Below are 26740 nucleotides of genomic sequence, written 5' to 3'. Positions count from 1 at the left end.
GAGTTCATCGATCTTTGTGTGAATAAGTTTTTCATCAGTCTTGGGAAGCTTTCAACCATTATTTCTTCAAGTATTTTTTCCTGTATCTTTTTCTTATGCTCCTGTTATGCAAAAGTTGGGTCACTTAATGGTGTCCCACACCACTGTCTGAGACTTCATTTTTATCATTGTTTTTCAGATTGTATAATCTCTGTTGAGCTACAGGTTCACTAATTTTGTTGCCATCTACTGTCCAGCTTGGTTATCGTACTCTTCAGTTCCAAGATTTATATTTTAGTTTTAGTTTATTAATTTGTTGATGTCTGTTTGAAGAGCTGTCACTATACCTTTTACTTCTTTAAGCATTACTTAAACATTTTTTAATAATGTTACTGTATATTTTATACCTTTATTTTAGTTATTTACATGTGGTGCTGAAGATCAAACCCAATGCCTCACACATGCTAGGCAAGCACTTCACCACTGAGCTATAGCCCCAGCCCCCTTAAACATTTTTAATACTTTGTAATCTTTGTTAAAGTTGACATCTTTTCATTGCCTCAGGCAGTTTCTATCATCTCCTGTGTTTTCTTGAATGTGGGTCAGAGTTTCCTTTCAATATCTGGGTGTTGTTGTTGTTGTTGTTGATGTTACCAGGGATTGAACCTAGAAGCGCTTAACCACTAAGCCACATCCCCAGACCGTTTTGTTTTTTATTTTGAGACAGGGTCTCACTAAGTTGCTTAGGGCCTCCCTGAGTTGCTGAGGCTTGCCTTGAACTTGCATTCTTCCTGCCTCAGCCTCCTGAGTTGCTAGGATTATAAGCATCTGCCACCATCCTAACTTCAATGTCTCATAATTTTGTGTTCAAAACTAGGCATCTTAGATAATACATTATTGTGACAAGTCTGGATACTGGTCCCCACCCCAGCCCCCATATCCAGCATCTTGTTCTTATATTTGTTTATGTGTTTGATTAGTGACTAGCCAAATTTTTGTAGCAAGGTCTCTTTTGGAGAAGTCTCTTTCATTCCCACACTGTGAAGCTCTGGTATTATGCCTTGAATGAGGAAGCCGTGGGAATGTGCAGTCACCCTGGGGTGACTGGGAACCACCCTGACATGGTTAGCAGTTAGTAGGTAGGGGCTGTCTCTGACCGTCTCCCTGACTGTACTCGGCAGTTACTATCCATTTTTTTTTTGGATGATTGCTATATGATTCTCAACAGTGCCCTGGGGCATAAATTGCACTCTGATTTAATCTGTTTAGATTTGTGCTCCTTTACAGCATTGATTGTTGAGGTTATAGTTTGAGATTCATTCTGAACCCAGGGAGGCTGTTCTTTGCTGTGTTTGTCTGTTTTGTTTTTGATTCTCTCTGGTAACCTAACTAGACTATGGTTTAATTTATATCACTGTCAGACCTCCAGTCTCCTTCCAGTTCCTTTTCTCCACAACCTCCATTGTTTGAGAGAGTCCTAAGTCTCAAACTCTATTTTTTCCAGTGAAGTTGGAAAGAAATTAAGAGCTCACTGGTGTAAGGCCAGGCTCTCCTGGGCAAAATCTCTAAGCCAAGACTCAGGGTGGGGACAAAGAGGTACTTCTCTCTGACTAGTGACTCTGGTGCTTCGGAAGAGATGAGGAGAAGTGAATGAGCTGTGGCCTCTTTCTGGTCTTGGTCTGCCTCTCTTGACATTGGACCTCTACTTTATGAACAAGCCAGGGCTATGTGAGCCCCAGTATTCTCAGATTTCTATTCTGTGCATGGGAACTGGGCAGAAGAAAGGAGCTATCATCTCTCACCTGTACTTGTTCAGAACTTAGCCTCAGCTGCAGGTAGGTGGGGACAGGATGAGAAATGCTGCCATCCTGTTACAGTCCTCAGCTGTGATGAGGTGGGTAGAAGCTGGGGCTTGACCTCCTAGTTGCACTATCTGGAGTGGAGTTTCTAACACACTGAGCTGGGGAGGGCAGGGAGGCAATAGGTCAAACACAGCTGTTGTCGCACTTTCTCACTTAATTTTAATACCTTTTCCTTGTTAAGTATTTTTTCATTTGCTATATGTTCCTTGGACATATTCAGAGACTTTTCTTAGTAATTTTCATCAGTTTCATTGGCGAGTGGATTCACAGAGCTCTTCTACCTGCTATACTAAAAGACTGTACTCTCTAGTTAATATTTAGGCCTTTTTAAATTTTAATTCCAAAAAGTAAAGATGATACCCAGATGAAAATGTAGATTAGTTTATAATTAAAGACATAAACATGCTCAAGGAAAATAATAATCATCATCAATCTGTAATTCAGATGTATAGTAGTTGGGATTTGTTTCTGGAATGCAAAGAAGGTTTAATATGAAATCAAAGAACATTTTGTATAAAATACTGGAAGGGAAAACTATGTACAAATAATGTGATTATGTTCTTAGAGAAGTTGAGTCATTCCAGCCAAAAAAAAATGTTTTTAAAATATATATATATATATATTTGTGTGTGTGGTACTGGGAACTGAATCTAAGGCTGAAAGCATGCTAAGCCAAGTACTCTACTACTGAGCTACATTCCCAGCCCTGTTTATTTGAAACAAGGTACTCACTAAGTTGTCCAGGCTGGCCTAGAACTTGGGATCCTCCTGAGTAGCTAGTATAGTAGCTGGTATTACAGATGTTAGTCACTGCACCTTGCAAATTGTTCTTAAGTTAGTAGAATTTGATGAGGAGGTGGAATTCAAGATAGCATACAAAAAGTAGCTGGTTTTCTTTATTCTAGTAATAACCAATAGCATAAATGAGGTTAAAAATCTCACAGTAACCATAGTGTATGAAGTATCTAGGAATATAGATTTAAAGAAAGGCAGGGCATCTTTAAGAAGAACTACAAGCCGGGTGCAGTGGCACACACCTATAAACCCAGTGGCTGGGGAGGATGAGGCAGGAGGGTCTTGAGTTCAAAGCCAGCCTCAGCAAAAGTGAGGTACTAAGCAACTCGTGAGACATGTGACTCAGTGTTGAGGGCTCCCGAGTTCAATTACTGGTATCTCCCCTCCCCCCCCCAAAAAAAAAGAGAAAGAACTACAAATACTCTAAGGATACAAATGGAGGAACATAAGGAACATACTATGTTCTTAGATGGGGAGTTAATATTTAATAGTAAAACAAACCCCAGTTCTCCCCCAATTGATGAGGACAGTGCAATTTCCATCATCATTTAGGTCAGGGACAGGTGAATTAGTTGAAAATGTTTAAAATCTTACATTTTTTTCCCTTTATTTTTAATTGGTACATAATTGTATATATTTAGTAGGTACAGTATACTATTTTAATACTTGTATATAATACATAACCAAATCAGTGCAGCTGTTACATCTATCACCTCATACATTTATCATTTTTTTTGGTATTGGGAACATTCAAAATCCTCTCTGCACTATTTTGAAATATACAGTTAATTGTTGTCAATAATACTCTGTTGTGCTGTAGTACATTAGAAGTTACTTCTCTATGCAAATGTGCCCATGAACTCATTAACCATCCTCTCTCCATCTCCCCTTGCACTCCTTTTCTAGCCTTTGGTAACCTCTATTCTACACTCTGTTTCTATGAGATTAGCTTTATAAACTTCCACATGTAAGAAAGAACATACTATATTTGTCTTTCTGTGCCTGTTTTCCAAGTCTAACAGTAGCCAGAAAGATTATACAAAGGGCAGTTATGAGTTTACAGATATTAAAGGTTATTATAGCCAGGCATAGTGGCACACACCTGTAACCCCAGCTGTGCAGTTGGCCAAGGCAAGGAGGATGACTTAGCAGGATCCTACTTCAAAATTTAAAAGTTTTTATTTAAGTCTGGGGGTGTAGCTCAGTGGTGTAGGGTTGTAAATTACTTAGCCTGCATGAGGCCCTGGGTTCCATCCCCAGCACCACACATAAACACACTCACACAGATAGTTAAAAAAAAAAAATTTTAATTAAGAAAAATACTGTAATATACATGTTCTATATTTATATGTGTACTATGTATATTGACCTATATATGTGTATCTATTATAAGTACACACACACATACACATATATATATATATATATTTTTTTTTTTTTTTTTAAACAAAGTCACTTAAACCAGCAGCAAAAAATGATGTTGGCATTAGAATAAAAAGTACAACCAAAAGATCTAGGGAAAGGTCCCAGTATATTTTAGAATTTAGTATTTGTGCAGGTCCCTTCTCTGAAACTTTAGGGCCAGGTGATTGAGTTAATTTTTGGGTTCCAGAAAGACAATATGGTGTGATCACTAGCCTCCAGCAGAATCTAAGAGTCTGGTATTTGAATCATCAGTAATTATTCAAGTGACATACAAGTGGGATAAAGAAAGATGAAATAAACTGGGTACAGTGGCACACACCTGTAATCCCAGTGACTTGGGAGGCTGAGGCAGGAGGATTAAAAGTTCAAAGCCAGCCTCGGCGACTTAGTCTCTAAATAAAATACAAAAAAGGGTTGGGTATATGGCCCAGTTGTTGAGCACCCTTGAGTTCACTCCCTGGTAGCCCCTCTGCCCAAGAAAATGAAATGTCATCTCTTGTCTTGTCACCAAATGAATTTCAGGGGAAATATTTGTTTTATAGAGCCTTGTAGACTTCGGATTTATTAAAAATGGATTGTAGACCTATGTTTCAATAAAGCAGGGAAGTGATGATTCATTTTCTAAATTTTTGGAAAGTAAGTTGGATCCCTGCCTCATACTGTATATTAAATTCCAGAAAACTTAGATCATTTGCTTTAAGTATGTTAAAGAAATCCTTCTTAAGCAAGCCAGGAAATCTATAGACAAAGACAAGTTAATCTCATAGAGTGCTGGGCAGGTAGCCCAGGGTGCATATCCACTCTCAGGCTTGCTAGTGGGCAGGGAAGTGTCAGGGGCAGCAGCACACATTATTTTCTCTTTCATCTGGAAGCAAAAATATCCCACAGTGATGGCATCCAATGCTGATAGAAGGTGGTAGGACCAGTTGGTTGTTTTTTGAGACAGGGTAGCCACGTTGCCTGGTCTAATCTCCAACTCCTGGGCTGACGTGATCCTCCCACCTCAGCCTCCCCAGTAGCAGAGACTACAGGCATGCACCTCACCAGGTTCACTTACTTTGTTGTTTTAATACTGGTGGAGAAAGTGTGACTTATATATTTGTAGAGTAATCAGGTGCTATCATGTTGGGGAACCTTTTTGGTTAGAATTAAAAGCACCAGGGGGCTGGGGAGATAGCTCAGTCGGTAGAGTGATTGCCTTGTAAGCACAAGGCCCTGGGTTCAATCCCCAGCACCCCCCCAAAAAAAAAAAAAAAAAAAAAAAGAATTAAAAGCACCAGCCTGGAAATACTTACTCTGGTGGTGTTTGGTTGATGAAAATCTGGAAACATTAAATGTGACTCAGTTGGGAGAATTTGTAGTGTGTCCATCCTTATACTTAGAAGGGGGATGGATAATGTGTCATCAAGAAACAGTTGCCTAGGGGCTGGGGAGATAGCTCAGTCGGTAGAGTGCTTGCCTTGTAAGCACAAGGCCCTGGATTCGATCCCCAGCACCCACCCAAAAAAAAAAAAAAAAAAGAAACAGTTGCTAAGGAATACTGACTGTGTATCTTTAACTTGTTATGAGCATGCATGAGGCTAATATTTTGCCAAGCAGTAGAATGAAAAATGTGTAAAGAAAAAAGTGAATATGGGAAAGGGAGTATAAACAGCAAGTTATGTGGCTTCCAGAAACATGTAAGCAGAGTAGGCTGAGCTTAGTTAATTCCTAGAGGTGAAGTCTGTTCTCCTACAAGACAAAAATTAGCTTCATTCTCTTTCTCTTTATGGCTTTATGATGATGAAAGTGAGATTTACCTGGTCTCCCACCACTGAGGAAATGACCCAGCTTCTCCCTGTAAATCCTTCCACACAACACTCAAGTCTTGATAACTATCAGTCACACACCTTTCTTACTGTGCCACAGAGAGATGAACCATTGAAGGGCTGTATGTATGATTTATTTACTTCTCCTTTTAAGAACCTTCAGGCGCTCTAACCCACAACCAGTCTGCATGCATGTTTTGAGGTATTAAACTCAGGGATAGGAATTACTGAGAGTTTACTTTTAATACATTCTATGCAACTGCTTTCCAAAAAAATACGTAAACAATTGCTCTTCCCACCAGCAGTCTCTTTTCAGCCTTACCATTACTGCATGTGTTTTGTTATGCTCGGAATCCTAAAGGAATATGTATCATTTACTAAAATATACTGTTAGACTGTATTTCTGTTTTTATATTCTCTGTATTGATACTATGGGTTGTGCATTTGGCATTTAAATAGGTATTTGAAATTTTTTCACTTTTTAGAGGTTTTGGGGTTTTTTTTGTTGTTGTTTTACTGGGGATTGAACCCAGGGATGCTTAACCACTGAGCCACATCTCCAGCCCTATTTGTTTATTTATTTATTTTTTGTGGTGCTGGGGATTGAACCCAGGGCCTTGTACTTGACAGGCAAGCACTCTACTAACTGAGCTATGTCTCCAGCCCCCTTTTTGTACAGGGCCTCGCTAAGTTGCTGAGGCTGGCTTTGAACTCGTGATCTTCCTGCCTCAGCCTCCCCAGCTGTTGGGATTAAATGTGTGCGCCACCGCACCCAGCCCTAAAGTTTTTATACTCGGAAGTTAGATTTGATCAATAGGCCTATAGATATATATAGACCTGTAGCTCTCTCTCTTTAAATCAATCACACAGTAAGTATGATGTGGAAGGATGGAGCATTTAAGCCAAAGATCAGATCAGATAGTGGTTCCATGCTTGTGAAGTGGCTGCAGGATTACACTAGAGGTGTACACTTAAAGACCCTCAGTCTGGTTAGAGGCTTTGGTGGAGCTGAGCCCTGGGTGTAGAAGCGCCGGTCAGGTCGGGTGGGCTTGCTGGGTTCCTGGAGCAGCCTCTCCAGCCCTGTCTGCCCTGCCCTCAGCTCATGATGGAGCAGTCTAAGAAGTCCTCGCTCATGGTGGCCCGCAGTATCCTCAACAACAAGCTCATCAGCAAGAAGCTGGAGCGCTACCTGAAGGTGAGGTGAAGGCACACATTCCTCCTCCCCCACCAGTCTTGACGCCAGCCTTGGACTGGTCCCCGTCCCCAACCCCAACCCTGCTGTGGGGGGGCCCTCCTTCCCTTCAGTGTCTTTGCTTCTCCCTGCAGGGAGAGAACCCTTTCACCGACAGCCCCGAGGAGGAAAAGGAGCAGGAGGAGGCAGAGGGCAGCGCCCTGGACGAGGGGCCACCGGGCGAAGCTGCGGGAGTCGTGGAGGGAGAAGACAGTGCCCTAGTGCAGCCCCCCGTGCCTCCTGAGCCGGCCCCCGGGACAACGTCGCCTCCGCCGCCGCCCCCGCCACCGGAGGATGAGGAGGAAGAGGGCGTCGTACCCCTGCTGGGCGGGGCGCTGCAGCGCCAGATCCGCGGCATCCCGGGCCTAGACGTGGAGGATGACGAGGAGGGCGGCGGTGGCGCCCCTTGACCCGGATCCCAGGCGGGCGGAGCCCGTGCGGCCCGCGTGGCCGAGGCTGGAAGTAGAGCCTAATAAAGTTCTTCCTATGCGCCTCCTAGTTTGTGTCAATGGGCGTTGCAGGCGGGTGTGGGGCGCGAGCGAAGCGATACGTCTGCGCGAGAGCGGAGCGCGCCTGCGCACGGGAGTTTGGCGGCGGGGAGGGAGAAGCAGGGCGCGCCTGTGCGCGGGATTAACCCAGAGGCACTGCAGCTCGACCACAATTCCCAAGATCCTATGGGCGCCCATCCTGAGCAACCCGGAAGACTAAGAGGAACGGTGGGGGCGGGCCTCCGAGGTCGACAGCCAATGGTAGTGCGCGGGAGGAGTGACGTGTGCACCGGGCCTTCCAGTAGCAGACGGCGGGAGGTGCGTTGAACGCATGCGTCTTGTGGAAGACTAGAAAAAGGGTCTGCTGGCGAGTCGCGTCGAAGACATGGAGCAGGGCTACGGAGGTTAGTATGAACTGCTCGGCGCGGGGCGAGAAGGTGTCCGGTTAATGAAGCCACCGTCGTACAGGGTTCGCATTATCGGGCTTTAAGTCGAAGTGCGGTTGCCGCAGGCCCGGCCCTGCTGAGAGGCTGCCGGGACGCGCGCGCACCGTTCATTGGTCCTCGGCGTAGTCCGCTCCGGGTTGCTGCGTGCGGATTGGTCGTCAGGGCCCGGGGGGGACGGTCAGGACTCGACGGGTGACGCTGCGGCTGGCTTCGGGGGTCGCCTTGGGCCGTCGGGGTGGCTTTTACCCCCAAGACCTGGCGGAGCCCGGGCCGGCATTAGCGACCTCGAAGTTCGAAGTCCCGCCTTTCTCTTCGGAAGACGCCACAAAATGGCGGCGCCAGGGGGCGGAGCTTCAGCGCCCGGTCGTGGGGTCGAGGCCCGGGCCTGGGATCTGCAGCCAAGGATCGAGTGCAGGGGTCTCCTGTCTCCCAGCCGCCGCGCCGGTGTCGTTCCGTGGGGCTCGGCTGGGCCTCCTTGGGAGCACTAGGCCTGGGCACCCGTCCCGGAAGCGACCTGAGCTGCTTGGGGTCAGACCTATCGCCGCCAGCCCCGCGGTGCTGCGCGGCGGGGCAGAGTGCGGGCCCGCCTGGCGTTGGTCGACCCTGGGAGCTAGAGACTGCATAGTTTGAGGTCTTGAGTGTCTTAATTAAGAGTATTTTATGTGCAAAGCTGGAAACCTGATGTGCTTTGGGCTATGCGACAGATTGGCCATTCTCCTTCAGGCATCCTCTTGTGGGACTGGAGGGCCCGAGGGGTTGTGTAGGAGAAAACGTGCCCCTTCTCCATTGGCCTTAAGTATCCGCCTGCCTTAGGGCCGCTCTTCTGGAGTTCCTTGTTTCCAGTCTCTGGAATGAGCCTCCTGGGAGGCCTTTACTTTGTGCTGAGAGCCAAGTTTGCCCACAGGGAACAATTGGAACATGCCGGGTGGGGCCCGATCTGGTGCAGAAGTTAGTGGTCTGATCCTGGCTGCAGCTGCTGGAGAGGGCAGGATCTTGAGAGGTGGCAAACTAGGAGGATTCCCAGCAGCCGGGATTGCAGAAGGAAAGGTTCTGAGATCAGGCGATGCACATGTCCTGGGTTTCTGCAGGGCCCTAGGGGAGGCTTAGCCTGGCTGTCCTGGCCTTTCAATGTCTGGCTAGATCTTCCAGTATTTGCCTTTTTACCCGCCAGATATTTTTGTAATCCTGCTTTAGATCCTTATTTTAGAGAGACCTCCCACCCCCACTTCCTACTGCCCAAAACCTTTCAGAATCAATTAAGATACTGCAACCTTCCTGATTTCATCTGTCTGAGGAAGTGTTTTAAGATCGGATTGATAGACTAGTACCACACAGGAAAGCAGTGTCCCCAAGGTTAGTGTTTATTGCTGAACAGATGGGGAAGACTACTTGGTTTTGCAGGATGGGGTAGGGATGGAAAGGTATAGCTTGCAGAGGTGAGAAGAGGGCAAACCTAAAGCACAGCAGAACAATGAATCAAGACCCCTAACCTCTGTGCCTTTGCTCCCATGTCTCTGAATGGCATTCAGGGGCAGCAGCATTTGCTGAGTGTATGTCATGTGTAGATGTATGGTAGGCATTCAGTTACTGATGATGGTGGTTCTGGTAAAGGGGGCTACCTTCTTGCTTCATCAAAGTGAAGTCATTTGGCATGGGCAGCCAGCCTCCTGTGCCTTGCTCCAGGAACCCAAATGAAGAGAAGCAACTTTCACACTCTTACCTGCTGGGACAAGGGGAGCCCAGTTTGATGCCTTAGGGCCAGGCTGAGATTTTGGGACTTAAAGGCCCTGGGAGCATTAGAAGGTTTAAAGTCAAAAGGGGACACCCCAAGGAGGGGCACAATTTTTATCTCCAGATTTCAAGTTTCTTTCATGTATAGGGTACTCGTGGGAGCCTGTTCTGGTTTCCCAGCTGTATGGTGGGTGGGTCAACCAGGATGGGGGACTGATCTAATGCATAACTTGTCCTGTGACATCCTCAGTTGTGAATTGAGGCTTGAGGGTGATTGCCCAGGATGACTTCCAGACCTGGTTCCCTCACTTTTTTTTTTCTTTCCATTTTTGACTTTAACCTAGTGGAGTGTGATAAAACATCGCCCAGCTGGGTCGGAGGATGACTTTTAGAGGGGTGGTGCTGCTATGACTTTCCTGCCTTCCTGTAAGGCTGGCACTGAACTCCTAGGAGGACATCCCTTTTGACTCTTCAGAGAACCTTTAAAGCCCACATTTTCTAGTGTGATAAATAAGATCTTAACACACAAGGTCTTCTTTTCACAGGCTATGGGGCATGGAGTGCTGGACCTGCGAACACCCAGGGTAAGCTGGTCCTGCTTAATGTGTTACTATGGACGTCCTCTGCCTGAGGCTTCTGTGTGGAAGAGCTGAATGTGATGCTTGCCTGGTCAAGAGGAAGGTTCAAATAAAAAGTATCTCTGGTTTTGCATGTGATCTCTGTAGTACAAAAACAGCCATAGATAATATAAACAAATGGATAAGTTTAGGTCAGCGTATACTTATGGATATGAAATTTGAATATCAGAATTCTCATGTCATGAAATACTCTTAATTTTATTTATTTTTAATTTTTAGTTGTAGATGAACATAATACCCTTATTTTACCCATTTATGTGGTGCTGAGGATTGAACCCAGTGCCTCATGCATGTGAGGCAAGCGCCCTACTGCTGAGCTACAACCCCAACCCCATAATCTTAATTTTAGCAAAATTTTTCTTTTCTTTTTTCTCTCTTTTTTTTTTTTTTTTTTTTTTTTTGGTACTGGGAATTGACCTCAGGGGTGCTTTACCACTGAGCTGGATCCCCAGCCCTTTATTTTTCATTGTGAGACAGAGTCCTCTCTCAGCCGCTGGTGTCACTGGGATTATAGGCTTGTACCACTGTACCTGGCTAAAATATATATTTTTGGTGGAGGTAAATAGATAGCTGAGAGTATAATCAGAGATTGTTTTTTCTGTATATGATTGATATACTTTACTTTTTTTTTTTTTTTTTTTTGTACTGGGCGTCAAACTCAGGGCCTGATACTTGCAAGGCAAGCACTCTACCAGCTGAGCTATCTCCCCAGCCCTATACTTTACTTTTCATTACAACTTTAGACTTATAGAATTAAGTGGATACAGTCGCCACCCAGGCACAGTTTTTTCCATTAAGATCTGGCAGGAGCCACACATGGGGGTGTAGGCTTATAATTCCAGCTGTTTGGGAAGCCGAGGCAGGAGGATTCTAAGTTCAAGGCCAATCTGGGCAACTTATAGACCCAGACTCAAAATAAAATAAATAGGGCTGAGAATATAATGGTAGAATGCTTGCCTAACATGCACCAGGCCCTGGGTTTGATTCCCATTACCACACACACAAAAAAAATACGTCATGGGGCTGTGATGTAGATCAGTAGTTGAGCATATGCTTAGCATATAGGAACCCATGGGTTAGATCCCTAGCAGCCCCACCCCCCAAAAAGTAATCTAACATTAGTATGTTACATTTGTTTCAATTAATAAACCAATGTTGATACATAAGTAACTAGTTTATTTTACATTGATTCATTATATTGATAAGCAATTCATTTAACATCAATTTACATATAATGAGATGTTCTTTTAAGTTGTTTTCCACTGACCATTTAGAAGTGTAAAACCCTTTCTTAGCTTGGGGGCTGTACAAAAACCGGCAGTTGGCCAGGTGTACTAATGTTCATCTGTCATCTGAGCTACTTGGGGGGCTTACGCAAGAGAATCTTAAGTTCAAGGCTAGTCTTGACCTCGGCCAGTTGGCGAGACCCTGTCTCAAAAATTAAAAGATACCTGAGGATGTAGCTCAGTAGTAGGGTGTTTGCTTCATTAACATGCTTGCAGCCCTGGATTCTGATCCCTAGTAATACAGAAACAAAACAAAAAAAAAAACAGTCTGCATGTGGCCCAGGGCTTTTGGCTGACCCCTGCTCTAGAGTCTGAATCATGATTTTTGTCTTATTTTGGAGGACCAGAATTGCTGTTAGGTGGTGAGGGTCTTTTGCTTTCTGCCAGCCCCTATTCCATGGAATACTTTGTTTTCTGGGCCTGGACCAGTGGGAGTGGGCTACTTTTCTTAGATTACCTTGTGTCCCAGAAGCAGGCCTCCCAGGTCCCTTGTAACACAAATATCCCCTTGCTCAGTTGTGTTGAGAACATGATTTTCCACTGATAACCTGTTTGTGTGGTTGGCAGTCCCTGGGCTCTAGCACCTGGTGAAATTGAAGCCCATCACATACTGGTAGTTGAACCCAGGATATTCTACCACTAAGCTAGAACCCCTACCCCTTTTGGTTTTAATTTTGAGACAGGGTCTTATGAAGTTGCCCAGGTTGGCCTTGAACTTAGGATCCTCCTTCCTCTAGTCTCCTAAGTAGCTGAGATTATAGGTGTACTTGCACCACAGTGCCCAGTTTGAGACTGGTCCTTCTTAAGGACTCTCCATGGTGTCCAGGCTGACTTCTCAGCTGATATTCTGCAGTGGACCAGCTTTCTGGGGTGTGTGCAACCTTCTTTCCCTCACTGGTCCTCATGTGGGAAGTTGGGGTTGCCTAGGAGAGATGCCATGCTGTTGCTTAGCCTACTTTCTATAGCAAATGAGCAAACCTAAGGGTAACCAAGGGTGCCTCAGGAGCACTTCTGGAGTGAAATGAGTTGTCCCTCCAGAGTGGTTTCAGATACTATTGTTCTGCCACTAAAGCTCTTGCATGCTTTTTTTCTCCTAAGGTACATATGGAAGTGGTGTGGCCAGCTGGCAAGGTAAGCCCTTATGAGGTTCTGTAGGTAGGCAAGTGGGCCTATGAGCAGGCACCCTAGCCTCCCATCCTGGCTGCACTCACAGCTTCCTTGAAGCCTGGGCAGATCAGGCCATCAGCAAGCTTTTAGTGTTGTTTTCTTGGCTCTGTTCCTGAGGACCCAGCTGGCCAGGGCTGCTATACTGAGCATCAGGTGCTGTGGAGGCCCAGGGATGAAGCCAGCCTTAAGAGGCTGTGATTGTGTTCTGAAAGCAGAGCTGGATCTGTCAATAGCCCAAGCTGCCACTCCCAGGCCCTCAGCCACCTCTGGCTTGAGATGGAGAGCAAGTTCTAGACTTTGACCCAGAAAACCCACCACTCAGCTGAGGCTGCTCTTTCCTCTAGCCTCTTCCTGCTACCTTTTGGCAGGTTATGTGCACAATGTGGAGTAATGCCAGTGGCACTTGGTCCCATAAACCACTTCCTTTGTGGGTGGACCAGGGGGTGCTCCTGCATATTTCTGCCGTGGACAATCCTTATGGCTGCTGAGATCTGACTTGTTTCCTTTTTCTTGTGATAGGTTATGACAACTACAATTACTATAGTGCCCAGAACACCAGTGTCACTGCAGGAGCAACCTACAGCTATGGCCCAGCCTCATGGGAGGCCACCAAGGCCAGTGATGGCGGCTTGGCAGCAGGGGGCCCTGCCATGCACATGGCATCCTATGGCCCAGAGCCATGCACCGACAATTCCGATTCTCTCATTGCCAAGATCAACCAGCGTTTGGACATGATGTCCAAGGAAGGAGGCAGGGGCGGGAGCAGCAGCTGTGGGGAGGGTATGCAGGACCGAGAGAGGTGAATATCAACCTGAGCCCTTTCCTGGGAGACTTGCCTGCCTGCCTTCATGCAGATGAGAATAGACACCCTCTCTTACTTGCCTTTCTCCTGAGTTGGGACTTTTGGTGGCAGGGTGGGGAAGCAAAGCATTCAGTAGTACTTTGTTGTTAATTCTGAGTTGGGGGTTGGGGCATGGTTCTTGGCTAAGCTACCTCAGATTACTTACTTCTGCTTCATGCTGCTCCTATGGCCAAGGGCTCCATGCCCTTCATTCAAACAATGTTTGGAGGGTGTTGGTGGGGAGGGGCTGTGGGTATAGTTCAGTGGTAGAGCTCTTGCTTAGTACGTGGGAGGCCCTCGGTTCCATCCCAGCACTGCAAAAAAATGTAGTTGTTGATGTTTTGCCTTCATAGCATTCAGGAGGGGTGCTTAGTGGTTTGGTTGGTTGGTCTGAATATAAGGGATCATATTTGCTGGAGGTGTTGAGGTTGCACTGAGGGAGGGTAGAAGTGTATAGTCTGGGTAGCTGGACAAAGCCCCCAGCTGCCCCTGATGATTTGTGCTTCCTTCGCAGCTCCTTCCGCTTTCAGCCATATGAGTCCTATGACTCCAGGCCTTGCTTGCCCGAACATAATCCCTACCGCCCCAGCTATAGTTACGACTATGACTTTGACCTGGGGACCGACCGCAATGGCAGCTTTGGTGGGCAGTACAGCGACTGCCGGGACCCAGTCCGTGAGCGGGGCTCCCTTGATAGCTTCATGCGGGGCCGAGGCCAGGGCCAGGGCCAGGGCCAGGGCCAGGGCCGCTTCCAGGATCGGAGCAATTCCAGCACCTTCATGCGCAATGACCACTTTATGCCACCCTCGGCTTCCTCGGAACCCCTCTCCGTTTCCTGGAATGAGCTCAACTACGTGGGGGGACGAGGCCTGGGAGGCCCTTCCCCCAGCAGGCCACCTCCTTCCCTCTTCTCCCAGTCCATGGCCCCTGACTACGGCATGATGGGCATGCAGGGAGCAAGCAATTATGACAACAGTATGCCTTATGGATGTGGTCGGGCTCAGACTCGGATTCGGGATCGGGTAAGCACTAAGTTCCATCAGGTCTTCTTGGCTTTCTTCTTAATAGTTTTACTGAGGTTAAAAAAAAAAAAAAATCCTGCAAGATCTTGCTTATTTTTAAATATACAATTCCACTTTCAGCAAGTTTACAGATTTGTACATTTATCGCCACAATTTTATTTCAGAATATTTTTATCAACCCCAAATGAAACCTCTGCCAGTTACCAGTCATTCCCTATTCCCTCCCCCTGGGCCCTGAAAACCATTCATCTGGTTCCTGTCTCTGTGGATTTACCTCTTATCAGTGGAATCACACATGTGACCATTTGTGTTTGGCTTCTTTCATTGAGCACCATGTTTTCTTTGAATTTCAACTATGTTGTCTTTTCTCTAGTTTTCTGCTTTTGTTCTCGGATCTTAAGAACTCTGTTCATTTCTGTGGGATATTTTAATGGCCCAGGGAAGTGGTACATGGGGTGTGCTTGTATCTGTAGCCCAGGAGGAGAGGGTTTGAGCGCTTCGGACCAGACAGCATGGGCAGGAAGCGAAAGCAGTTTCCCATGTACGAGGAACCAGAAGCCAAACTGGCTCGGGCTGACAGCGAAGGAGATTTTTCTGAAAATGGTATGCCCTGGGGCTGGTGGACTGGATGAATGAGATGAGTCAGTTGTTTGCCCAGTAGACACGTGGGGAGATCAAGGGTGGTGTGTTAACTCCATGGTCCCCTGGCCACTACTGTGGTCAGGATGGACTTGTTGGTCTGCTTAGTAAGCATAGGAAAGTGAAAACGGAGTGGCACCATCTACCCAGGGACTGACTTTTCTCTTGTGTCTGGCAGATGATGGAGCTGGTGACTTCCGGTCAGGAGATGAAGAATTCAGGGGTGTAAGTCCACCTTTAAGGGCTAACCCCTTTTGTCTCAGTGGGATATTTTCCTTTATTGCTCTTCTTAAAGAGGTGGGATCAGCTGCCCTGCTAAACTCCACTCTAACTCTGAGTGGATTTGGAACCCCAACTTGTACCTACGTTTGTATAAAATTTTTCTGACAAGAGTAATTGTCTTCTTAAAAGAGCTCCTAGCCCCTGTTCCTGGCCCTATGTCCTTGTAGTGTTGGACCTAGCTATGAGTATGGTAAATGTAGGGGTTGTACAGGCTGAGAGTAGTAGGCAGATGCTGGAGGCGCGTTGGCTGCCAGCTACATGCCACGTGTGACTGACCCAACTCCATTTCTTTCTGTCCTCACAGCTAACCACAGGCTAGTGGCATCTAAGGCCAGTACTTAGGACCACAGCATGTACCTGGGGAGGGTACTTTCCCTGTGTTCTGCAAATTCTGATGAATGTGAGGGGTAGGACCTGGGGAAGATTTCTTGTATGAGAAGGCTTCTTCCAGGTTCTTTTGATGGTTAGGTAGGGTGGGGGTTCTCAGGACAGTGACTTCGTAGCTTTCAAGTCTCACTTGCCTCCTATCAGCTGGCTTAGATCTTTATCAAACCCATGGCTTAAGTCATGGCTCTGCAAGTTTTCTGATTGCCACTTTAATCTTAGGCTCACTGCCTAAGGCATCAGCTCTGTTCAGGTATCAGAGCGATTGTGTTGTATCTACACCTGATTTGTTAGAATACTGAATAAATGTAAACAAATGCTTGGAAATTTGGTAAAGCCTATTTTCAATTAAGAATGCAGGAATTGGCATCCCACAAATCATAGCTTCTTAACCTACAGTTAATAGATGGGCTCCTGGTATTCTGGGGCACAAAACTGCAGGTGTGCATTTGCGAAGAGGCAAGTTTTCTAGCTTTAGAAAGAACTGGAAAAGGGTCAGTGTCTTAAAGATACAAAAGTCATCATCACAGAGCCTCTGAAGGCAAACAGGAATAGCAGCAAGGCATTCGAATTCCACTCAAGTCTTGAGGCTTGTCCTGATGCACAGTGGCTCATTTCCTGGTGGCACAGCATCCTAGGTCTAGGTTGAGACCACCAACCAGGTGTTGACATGGGCTGGACTTTTTGTGGAGAATTCTGGAAGTACCACCTCACTGCCCAACTTTGCATGTGCCCTTTTTCAGGAGGACGAATTCTGCGACTCCGGGAGGCAGAGAGGTAGGCATTACCCAGTGTCACTTGCAAAGTTTCCTGTGTCTGTCCCACACTTACCACCCATCACCCAGTCAGGGTGGGCTTATGAGCATGCCACAGGCCTGCATGGAGGGGCCCGTGACTCAGGGTAGAGGAGGGGCTGTGGCTGCTGGGTGGGGCTAAGCTGTGCCAGTCGCTCTGAGGCTTTGTTCCAAAATGTCTGGGGCAGTATTTGCTGGAAACGTATCCATTTGCCTTACTTGATGCAGACTGCAGAGTGTGGGAGCCTGTCTCAGTGTCTGTGACGTTTGTGGTGGAAGGGAAGGGAGAGTCTCAGAAGCCTAAGGGAAAAGGCCCCCATTCTGGCCGATATTCTCTGTCTCCCTCCTGCCAGTGCAGGTTCCTGAACTGTTCTGGACTTCATGAATCCAGTCTGTCAATCGCCAGTCCAGAGCTGTGCCCTCAGTCTCTACTGGGGATACTGGCACCTGTAGTGCCTGCTGGTGTGTGACAGCAGATATCTACCAGGGCTGGGAGTAAGGTAGTAGAGGGCAGCCTGTCAGGTACACCAGGCCCAGGTCTCTAGACGCAGTCACATTGCTCAGCAGGTCTCATCAGCTCCGGTATAGGAGACCTAGGAGCCCAAAGTAAGCAGTGAGGAAAGAACAAGGTTATACCCTTTGGAGGGACATGAAGAAATCTGAGCTATAGTCTGCTTGAGTTCTCCCAAAAGCCACTTGTTTCTTTTCCTGTTCTGTTCATAACTGGTTGCCCCAAGGATCATAGACTGGCCCTTTTGTGGTAATTGGTGAAGGCCCTTGGCCTGGCTTCTCCTTTTAGGTTCTCAAGTTTAGCTGACTCTCTGAGTTCCCCCCACCCCACATATTGAAGCACTTGTGTCCTTAGTGCAGGACCACACCAAGTGTTCGGCAGCTACGTAGCCGGGTAAATGCTAAAGCAAAGGTGACGTGTTTATTGCGCGCAGGTCCTGCTACCTACCCGGGATGACTTTGCTATTAAACAGCAGTCATAGTTTCAGGCAGTGACCTCTTGCCAAAAGTCCCACACGCCCTTTTGAGAGGCTTCTGAGCAGCGCACGCCGGTCGCCATCTTCGTGGGACAGTATCGGGACTGGCTTCAGGGGTAGGGGTCACAGTTCAGATGCTTATCCAACCTTTTTCCAGCATTCAGCCCTGGCCCTGAGCCTCAGGACCTGCCTGGTCTCACACTGGGACGCTGGCCACACAGCTCTCCAATGAGCTCCTGTGCTGGCCCCAGGGGGCAGATGGGAGGACCAATTGGTCTCTTCCCATTTTTGTTTCTAGGATTGCTTCCCACACAGTCCTGGGAACGCCCTAGGTTGGTGGTTTTTGTGAATGGAAGATAGAGTTTGGGCCAGCAAGGACTGTCAGACCTGCTGAGGCCCTAGTTCAGATGAGGCTGACAGAATGGTCGTCCGGAGGGCAGTAGAGCAGCTTGCTTTATTTCCCGGGGGCCTTCCAGCTACTGCCTCGGGACCTGGGGAGAATTGCTTTTCTCTTTAAGTGACAATGTGAGAAGAACCAATGATAATAGGGTACCAGATTGACTAGCAAACTGGGGCAGGTAAGAGCAGGTGGGATACATATGTGTGGGATGGACATGCCATCCTAGCCTTGTCAGGCCATGTGAGGAGTAAGGTGACTCCTCTGGGTTCTCATCAAAGACCCTTGCCCATCAGGAGCCTTTGATGGCCCTCAATGCATCAGGGTGTCCTGACTCTGCCACATTGTGGAGGCAGAGGCCGGGCATGGCCATAGGGTGTGCTGGCCAAACTGCAGCCCCCAACAAGGCCTTGGAGCTCAGTTCCTCTGCAGGCTCCTCAGAGCATCTCGAAGGGATTTTTTTGTTTCAGGAGAGAAAGATGAGGAGGACGAAGAAGTAAAGAAGAGACGGGAAAAGCAGAGGAGGAGAGACAGGATGCGGGACCGAGCAGCTGACAGGTGAGAAACCAGATGGCCAGAGGCAAAGAATTAGGCGCAGACCCCTTGTTGAAGGTGGCCAGACCTGGGCACTGTCTAGGCTTTCCTGAGCTTACCTGTCTTTGCTCCATAACTTAGGAATGTCTGGCTTGATCTGACTCCAAAGTGTCAGGAAATCTTAGCTAAGTCATTGGGAGACAAAATGCCGAAAACAGTTGGGAACATGTGGAAAAGAGGTGAAGTTGTGTTTCTGCTTTGCTTGGTGAATCAACCTCTGAGGCCGACTTCTTTCTCAGTCTCACATTTGGAATTGTACCTTGTTGGTAGGACTGTGTGACCCATACATGCCCAGCAGGGGTCTCCCTTGTGCTCCAGCAGGTCTGAGGGATGCCGTGTCTCCTAGCTTGGCATTTGACATCCCAGGAAGTGACCTTCATTTAGCAGAGTTGGCAAAAAGGTGACTTGTGCTTTGTCCAAGTCCAGACCTCCTCTGGAATAAGATATAGCAAGAATACGTGTATACATGGTCCTGCCATCCAGATTTTGCGACTTCTCTGTGCAGGGTTCTTTGACCTTAAAGCTCAGAAATAGGACAATGATTTTCCCATGCAAAGAAATGCTTGGCAAAAGACTAGGAGAGGGGCTGGGGAGATAGCTCAGTAGGTAGAGTGCTTGCCTTGTAAGCACAAGACCCTGGGTTTGATCCCCAGCACCCAAAAAAAAAGACTAGGAGAGTCTGGGAAGTCACAAGGTCATTTCTTTCTGAGTGGTACAGAAACTCATCCAAACCTTTGTTTTTTAAAAGATAACTGATCAGGAAATTAGGTCTATTTTCATATAACATGGAAACATAGCTTTTTTATTTAAAAAAAAAAAAAAAAGGAAACTTATTAGACTACACCAGTAACCACGAATCTCAATCATCTTAGACTGTCACAGAGGAGATAAAATTGCAGTAGGGAGGTGTGAATTCCCTGCCTCTCTTTGGTGGCTTCCTGGTAGCCCTCTTTATGGGACTCATGAAATTGTCTTCTTTACTCCTCTGTTTGGAGTTGTCTCTAAAAGCCAGAGTGTCTTTAGTGTAGTCAGAGATCAGAACCAAGCAGGGAGCCAACAGAAATCTGAGTTGGCAGAGGAGGAATCCTGAATGCCACCTGTCTGCACCCTTAACCCTCTCACTTGGTTGGTGGCAGGGCAGGGGGGCTGCAAGCTGCTCTCCCTTGCCATACAACCTGATTGCATTTAGTGAGGCTTTGGAAGCACATGACAGGAGCCTAAACTTTTGTTTATAAGAATCTAGAATGTCAAGTCCCAAGGAAGAAATCATTTTGTGTTATGTGAGGTGTATTTTTTTGTTTGTTTTTTTTAAGTTGTAGGTGGACACAATAAATTGTTTTTATGTGGTGCTGAGGATCGAACTCTGGGCCTCATGGTTGGCAAGCACGCTACCACTGAGCCACAACCCCAGTCTGTTATGTGAGCTTTGAATTGTGTAGAGTCTTCAGAAATGTTTTTTCCCTTTGTACTGGGGATTGAACCGAGAGGTGCTCTACCACCAACCTATATGCCAGTCTTTAATAATTTTATTTTGAGACAGGGTCTCATTGAGTTGCCAAGGATAGCCTGGAACTTGGGATCCTCTTGTCTCAGCCTCCTGAATCACTAGGATTACAGGTGTGCAGTGCAGAATTTTTCCCTCACATAAGATTGTCGTATGTCATCTTGATGGCCAAAGATAGAAACACATCAGAGAAACTATGGAGTTAAATACCAAGTTCCCAAAGCAATCAGCAAGTGTTTGGGGAGTCCACAATTCTAAAAAGTCACCACCTCAAGGTGCTCTCTTAGAGAATTTGGGCCAAAGAGAGACTGATATGTCAAGGAGTTACTGTGTGAATCATTTTCCTGAAATAGCTGCAAGGCTGTATCCTGTTCCTCAGATGGTGGGGGGAATGTTCAGATAACTGCTGCTCTGCCTCACTGCAAGAAGTGAGAGGTCTTGGTTCAGAAATTGTGTTTCCGTTTCCATTTCAGCTGTACCCAGAGGTGAGCCACTGATCCCTGCCTCACCACTATTTTTTTCACGTTCCTTCTTCAGGATTCAGTTTGCCTGTTCAGTGTGCAAGTTTCGAAGTTTTGAAGATGAAGAAATCCAGAAGCATTTGCAAAGCAAATTCCACAAAGAGACACTGCGATTTATAAGTACCAAGCTGCCTGACAAGACGGTAGAGTTCCTCCAGGTAAAGGACACTTGACCTCCACTGCAGCATTTCCTAACTATTCCACAGGTATCCGATCCCTTGCAGAAAAGGAAAGCAGTAGGGAAATGAGAGGCCTAAATGGGATCAATTTCTTCTCCCCGAGTCAGAGGTACAGTTGAGAGCTCCAGCCACCATAGTTTCTGCCACAGGACTCTCAGATAGCATCATCCCACCCTCTGTGCAGGTGAGAAAAATCGACCTCTCATTTCATTTGGTGCCATATCCCACTCCTCTAGGAATACATCGTAAACAGGAATAAGAAGATTGAGAAGAGGCGTCAGGAACTGATAGACAAGGAAAGCACAAAACCAAAACCAGATCCTTTCAAAGGTGAGTTCGATGCCAGGGAGCAGGTTATTTTAAATGATCATAAGGTCTGGGAGGTAACCCTTATAGTAGTACAAATGGGGCTGGTGGTGTAGCTTATCAGTAGAGTGCTTCTTAGCAAGCTAGAAGGCCTGGGCGTCGTCCCTAACAGAGGGCTGCTGAAAATGTGAACTCAGGCCCCGTGGGAAGAACACTTACCAATGGGGAAAAAAAAAAGTCCCAGGTGTGGCCTAATGGAGATCACAGCTTATCAGAGTGATGTTAAACAATATGATAGTTTCCCCCCTTTGTTATGAAGAGAGGATTGTAACGAATTGTAATGATCAAAAGAGTTGACACAGAATTCCTGTGTATAGAGGCCAGGTGCTCTGACCCCATATTGCTGTGGGAGAATAGACAGTACCTTTCTCATTTTGTCCTAACTGAATCCTTAGAGAGCATTGCAGGGAGAAAATATGGGAGCAGTAAGAGGGGAATCACTTGCTTGGGTTCCATCACAGGGATTGGCCAGGAGCACTTCTTTAAGAAGATCGAGGCTGCGCATTGCCTGGCCTGTGACATGCTAATTCCCGCACAGCACCAGCTCCTCCAACGGCATCTGCATTCTGTGGACCACAACCATAACCGCAGGGTGAGTCTTCTAATGTGGGCTAGGTGCCTGGAAGGTGGGGCTCAAACCTGTGTCATACCAAAGTGCTCACATCTGTAGGGACTCTTGCTGTATATTGAGTCTATCATTTCATCAGTTGTAAGATTCACCCCAGTTTCTGTTAAAAAGTAACCCTGGGGCTGGGGAGATAGCTCAGCTGGTAGAGTGCTTGCCTTGTAAGCACAAAGCCCTGAGTTCGATCCCCAGTACCGCAAAAAAAAAAAAAAAAAGTAACCCTGTGTGCATGCCTGTAATCCCAGCAGCTCAGGAGGCTGAGGCAGGAGGATCACGAGTTCAAAGCCAGCCTCAGCAATGGTGAGGCACTAAGCAGTTCAGTGAGATCCTGTCTCTAAATAAAATATATTGACACTTGCCTACCGCACACTCCCCCCACCCCACCCAACAACACACACAAAAGTGAGAAAATAAGTTGCTTAGAATCAGATAGAATGACTGAAATTGTCCTGATTTCAGAATGTTCTCTTAACTACCAGGTACATTCCCCAGTAGCTGAACAACTGTTGACTTCTATAAACTGAGGCTCAGGGCCATTAAGACAAGTTGTTTCCTTATGAGCTAATGGGGCCTGAGACTAAATGTTTAACTTAAGGGACAGCAAGGGTTTTTGTTGTTGTTTAAGTCAGATTGTAAATATAGTCAATCCTTCTTTTCCATGATTTCCACACCCATAGATTGAAGTAGTTGCTGATCAGTGTAACAACTATGTACGTAGTATTTACATTGTATAAGGTACTCCACAGTCATCTAAAGTGTAGGGAGGATATATGGCAATGCATAGGTTTCATGCAAGTGCCTGTTCCATTTGATATATGGGCCTTAGCACCTTTGAATTTAGTGATCTGAAGGGTTCCTAGAGCCCATCCCCTGCAAGGCCATGGATCTGTGTCTGGTGACAGGTGATAGAGTGGGTGTGGCTACATTTGGTCCGTAGGCTGTAGTGTTATGGACTACTGGTTTAATGTGGCATTGTTGTTGGGTTTCCGTTATTGTTTTTCTATACAGAGGATTGAACCCAGGGGGCTCTATCACTGAGGTATATACCTAGCCCTTTAGTTTTTGAGACAATATCTTGGTAAATTGCTTAGGTTTACCTGGAACTTGGAATCCTCCTGCTTCACCCTCCCAAGTAGTTGGGATTGCAGGCATTCTCCACCACACCCTACTAAAATCTTTATCTTTAGTTTACACAAATGGTGGTTTCAATAGATGCCTACCCATGCCACAATACTATGAAAAATGAGCATAAAAGCATTCTACAAGCAAGGGATTAGTGTATGAATGTGCAAGCTCTACAATGGTCAGATGGTTAACACATTCTTCTGCTGTTAAACTTACTGTGAAGTTAATATAACCCAAAGGGCTGAAATTTCCCCTACTTAGTCTATATAGTTTCTAATGTAAATTTTCTTGCTTCTTCACATGGTATGTTGATAAGTGGTGTGTCTGGTTTTATCTTCAGATTATTTAACTGTTCTACTTGGTTATGCCATCTTTGTTCCAAAGGCTCTTTCTCTCATTCTTAGAACCTGACATTTTAATATTTGTATCAACAAATATTAAAATTTGTATCAAATTGCTTCTGAGGGCTGCTTGGCATAATCTGGCTGGTTCTCTTGCTCCTCTGCATTTTAGAAATCCATGTTTGGTTCCCTTTGCAGTTGGCTGCTGAACAGTTCAAGAAAACAAGTCTCCATGTGGCTAAAAGTGTTTTGAACAACAGACACATAGTGAAGATGCTGGAAAAATACCTCAAGGTTTGTGTTTTAAAATCCAGTAGACAGGAGAAACCTTTGAAAAGGAGGATGAGTATGGAATTATATCCCAGAGTGCAGTATTTATTTAGTCAAAAGACTTCAGTTTTTAATATTTTGAAAAATTGAGGGATATTGGAATGCATCAGCCTTGGCTATGTGACAGCTGGGGATTTCCTAAGACAGTGCTTGCCCAAGAACTCTGGGGATGGAGTGCAGTTTGGTTAATTACTGTGCAGTGGAGCTGACTCTTACCTTGAGAAACAGTGACTATTTAGCCATAAAAATAATGTACAAATGATGATGAGATGCTGTTTTTAAAAATCCAAGCTGAGCTAGTGTCAGCATACCTTTAGTCCCAGCTACTCAGGGGCTAAAACAGGAGGATAGTATGAACCCAGGAGTTGGAGGGTCAGCCTGAGCAACATAGACCTGTTTCTAAAAAAAAATTCAAGGTAGATGGTTATTTTTGTTTTTAAACATATTTTTATTTGTTTGTGGACTTTCATTTTATGTATTTATTTATATGTGGTGCTGAGAATCGAACCCAGTGCCTCACACATGCTAGGCAAGCACTCTACCACTGAGCCACAACCCCAGCCCCTAGATGGTTATTTTTGAGGAGAGAGATTTCATTTGTTTTTCGTGCTGGGAATTGAATGCAAGGTCTTGCACATACTAAGCACACAGTCTGCCATTGAAACTACACCTCCAGCCCAAGCACCATATTTTAAAATATGCTGTAATTTTGTAGGAATACTGTTTAGTTTACCTCTTTTAGGGTAGACAATTTTAGCAAGTGCTAGTGAAAAGTTTGGTTTCTGAGGGAGTTAGACTTGGGTTAGAACCCTCACTCCAATTGTTAATAACTATGTGACCTCACGCAAGTTACTGATTTTTTTTAGGGGGGTGGGGTACTGGGGATTGAACCCACCCAGGGGCACTTAACCACTTAAGTTACATCCCCAGCGGTTTTTATTCTTGTGAGACAGCAGGGCCTTGCTAAGTTGCTGAGGCTGGCTTTGTTGTCTCAGCCTCTAGAACCACTGGATTATAGGAGTGCACTACTGTGCCCAGTAAGCTACTGATCTTTGAGTCTTAATTATAAAATGAGAACAATCTTCATGTAAGGGCCACAAGCTTAAATAAAACTAAAGTTTAAAAATAGTCTTCCTATTAACTTGTTTTGTTTTTTTAAATCAGTTAAGAAATCCTACATCTTTTTAAACTTTTCCTCATGGTTATGTTTGAATGAAAAGTGCAAAATAGGAACTGGGGCTATAACTCAGTGGTACTTAGCACTTCCCTAGCATGTACTTGTGAGGCCCTGGGTTCAATCCCCAGCACCATTTAAAAAAAAAAAAAAAAAAAGATTGCAAAATAGTGCTGGTGAAGATTTTCCGAGATGTGTTTTTTTGAAGCTGTTAGGAATTTAAGAGATTCTCTGGTGGACTCTGCCAGTCCTGAAAATATGAGCTTCCAGTAACCTGGGCCTCCTTCAAACTCATCTCTCCAACTGATGTGTGTTTCCTTTTGTACAGGGTGAGGACCCTTTCACTAATGAAACTGTTGATCCTGAAATAGAAGGAGATGACAATTTAGGAGGTGAAGATAAGGAAGAGACACCTGAGGAGGTGGCTGCAGAAGTCTTAGCAGAGGTGATTACAGCAGCCGTGAGAGCTGTCGATGGGGAAGGAGTGCCAGCTGGAGAGAGTAGTGAAGTGCTGGCAGAAGGGCAAGGCCCAGTGGATGCAGCAGAGACCAGCAACGATCTCCACACTGAACAGCTACTGGAAGAGCAGACTCCCAGTGGAACAGCATCTGAGAAGGGCAACATCGAAGCTGAGGCTGGAAGTGAGGCCATGGTGCTGGCAGCAGAGGCAGAAAATGCTCTAACAGTTGATGTTCCTGCCCCAGCTGCTGTGGAATCTGAAGTGGGACAAAGTGATGCGGAGGCCAAAGATAATATTCATGCAGAATAATCCTCTTTTTCCCTGTTTCAAGGGATGTGTTATATAATGCATTGTTCTTTCTTCTTTGATTTATAAGCAGTACTAGGGTGTGTGTTACTGGAATATACTGTAAGCTAATTTTGGTGAAGAGACTCAACCATTTCCTTCTGAACTATGTAACCCATGAGCTTGTCTTACACAGTGCGTGGCTTCCCACCTTGGTTTGAAGGCAGAAGTACATTCCCAAAGCGGCTCTGACACTTCTCTTTACATAGCAGTTGGAATAATAAAATTTAGGCAATTAGATATTGATACTTGTTAAATATAGCCACTGACTGAATGCCTCCTTTTTTTTTTTTTTTTTTTTTCTTTTTTTCATTTTAGTTGGGAGCAGCTCAATGTTAGTTTACATATATTGCTTTGTAGTGAATTTTTTTTTCCATGCGTTTCCTTCAGCTTCAGTTTTTGACTTCTGCTTTTGTAGCACACTGTACGGTGTGTAATCCTCACAAGATGTGGCAGCATCTTAGCGTGTGATGATGGTCATGTCACATCAGAGAACAGTGAACTTTTATCAAAGATCTGATGAATCTGGCAGACCTACACTACTGAAAATACCTAGTCGACACTCAAGAATGAGGAAACCAACTGGGTGTGGTAACACTCCTGTAATATCAGTGGTTTGGGAGGCCGAGGCAGGAGGATTTCAAGTTCAAGGCCAACCTTAGCAACTTAGTCTCAAAAAAATAAAAAGGTCTGGGGATGTAGTTCACTGGTTAAGTGCCCTGGGTTCAATCCTCAGTACCAAAAAAAAGGAAAAAAATCCAGGCCAGGTGCGGTGGCATACCTGTAATACCTGGGACTCAGGAGGCTAAAGCAGGAGGGTCACAAGTTTGAGGCCAACCTTAGCAACTTAGCAAGATTCTCAAAAAGAACTGGGGGTGTAGCTCAGGGGTAAAGCACCCCTGGATTTGTTCATTCCACAACACCAAAAGAAAAAAGAGGAAGCCGACAGCAGTAGGACCATAGAATCCTTGGTAT

General features: G+C 45.7%; 2 protein-coding genes across 3 annotated transcripts in view; both read left to right on the top strand.

The window, feature by feature from the left end:
- Akap8l (A-kinase anchoring protein 8 like) overlaps window positions 1-7592 on the top strand; it is a 33980-nt gene extending 26388 nt beyond the window's left edge. For both annotated transcript variants that reach the window (XM_047531470.1, XM_047531469.1), the window contains 2 exons: window positions 6969-7064; window positions 7196-7592. In XM_047531470.1, the coding sequence (XP_047387426.1) occupies window positions 6969-7064; window positions 7196-7510 (411 nt within the window). In that variant the 3' untranslated portion in view covers window positions 7511-7592. The remainder of the gene's footprint in view (window positions 1-6968; window positions 7065-7195) is intronic.
- Window positions 7593-7912: 320 nt separating this feature from the next.
- Akap8 (A-kinase anchoring protein 8) lies at window positions 7913-26005 on the top strand. Its single transcript, XM_047531696.1, has 14 exons — window positions 7913-7992; window positions 10311-10349; window positions 12788-12820; window positions 13376-13655; window positions 14212-14719; window positions 15193-15322; window positions 15537-15583; window positions 16768-16801; window positions 18672-18759; window positions 20837-20978; window positions 21236-21329; window positions 21827-21957; window positions 23655-23750; window positions 25289-26005. Exons 1-14 carry the CDS (start codon window positions 7974-7976, stop codon window positions 25727-25729), a joined length of 2082 nt encoding a protein of 693 aa, XP_047387652.1. The 5' UTR covers window positions 7913-7973; the 3' UTR covers window positions 25730-26005.
- Window positions 26006-26740: the final 735 nt, after the last annotated feature.

The sequence above is a fragment of the Sciurus carolinensis genome, chromosome 17 (assembly GCF_902686445.1).
Source record: "Sciurus carolinensis chromosome 17, mSciCar1.2, whole genome shotgun sequence".
Taxonomy (NCBI): domain Eukaryota; kingdom Metazoa; phylum Chordata; class Mammalia; order Rodentia; family Sciuridae; genus Sciurus; species Sciurus carolinensis.
The sequence above is the reverse complement of the archived record's forward strand: the minus strand, read 5'-3'. Positions and strand labels throughout refer to the sequence as shown.

Bases quoted from the DNA above. Each gene is read 5' to 3' on its own strand.
- Akap8 (XM_047531696.1), top strand. The intron at 18,760-20,836 runs GTGAGAAACCAG...TTCCTTCTTCAG, and splicing joins CGGGACCGAGCAGCTGACAG to GATTCAGTTTGCCTGTTCAG. The intron at 21,330-21,826 runs GTGAGTTCGATG...GTTCCATCACAG, and splicing joins AAAACCAGATCCTTTCAAAG to GGATTGGCCAGGAGCACTTC.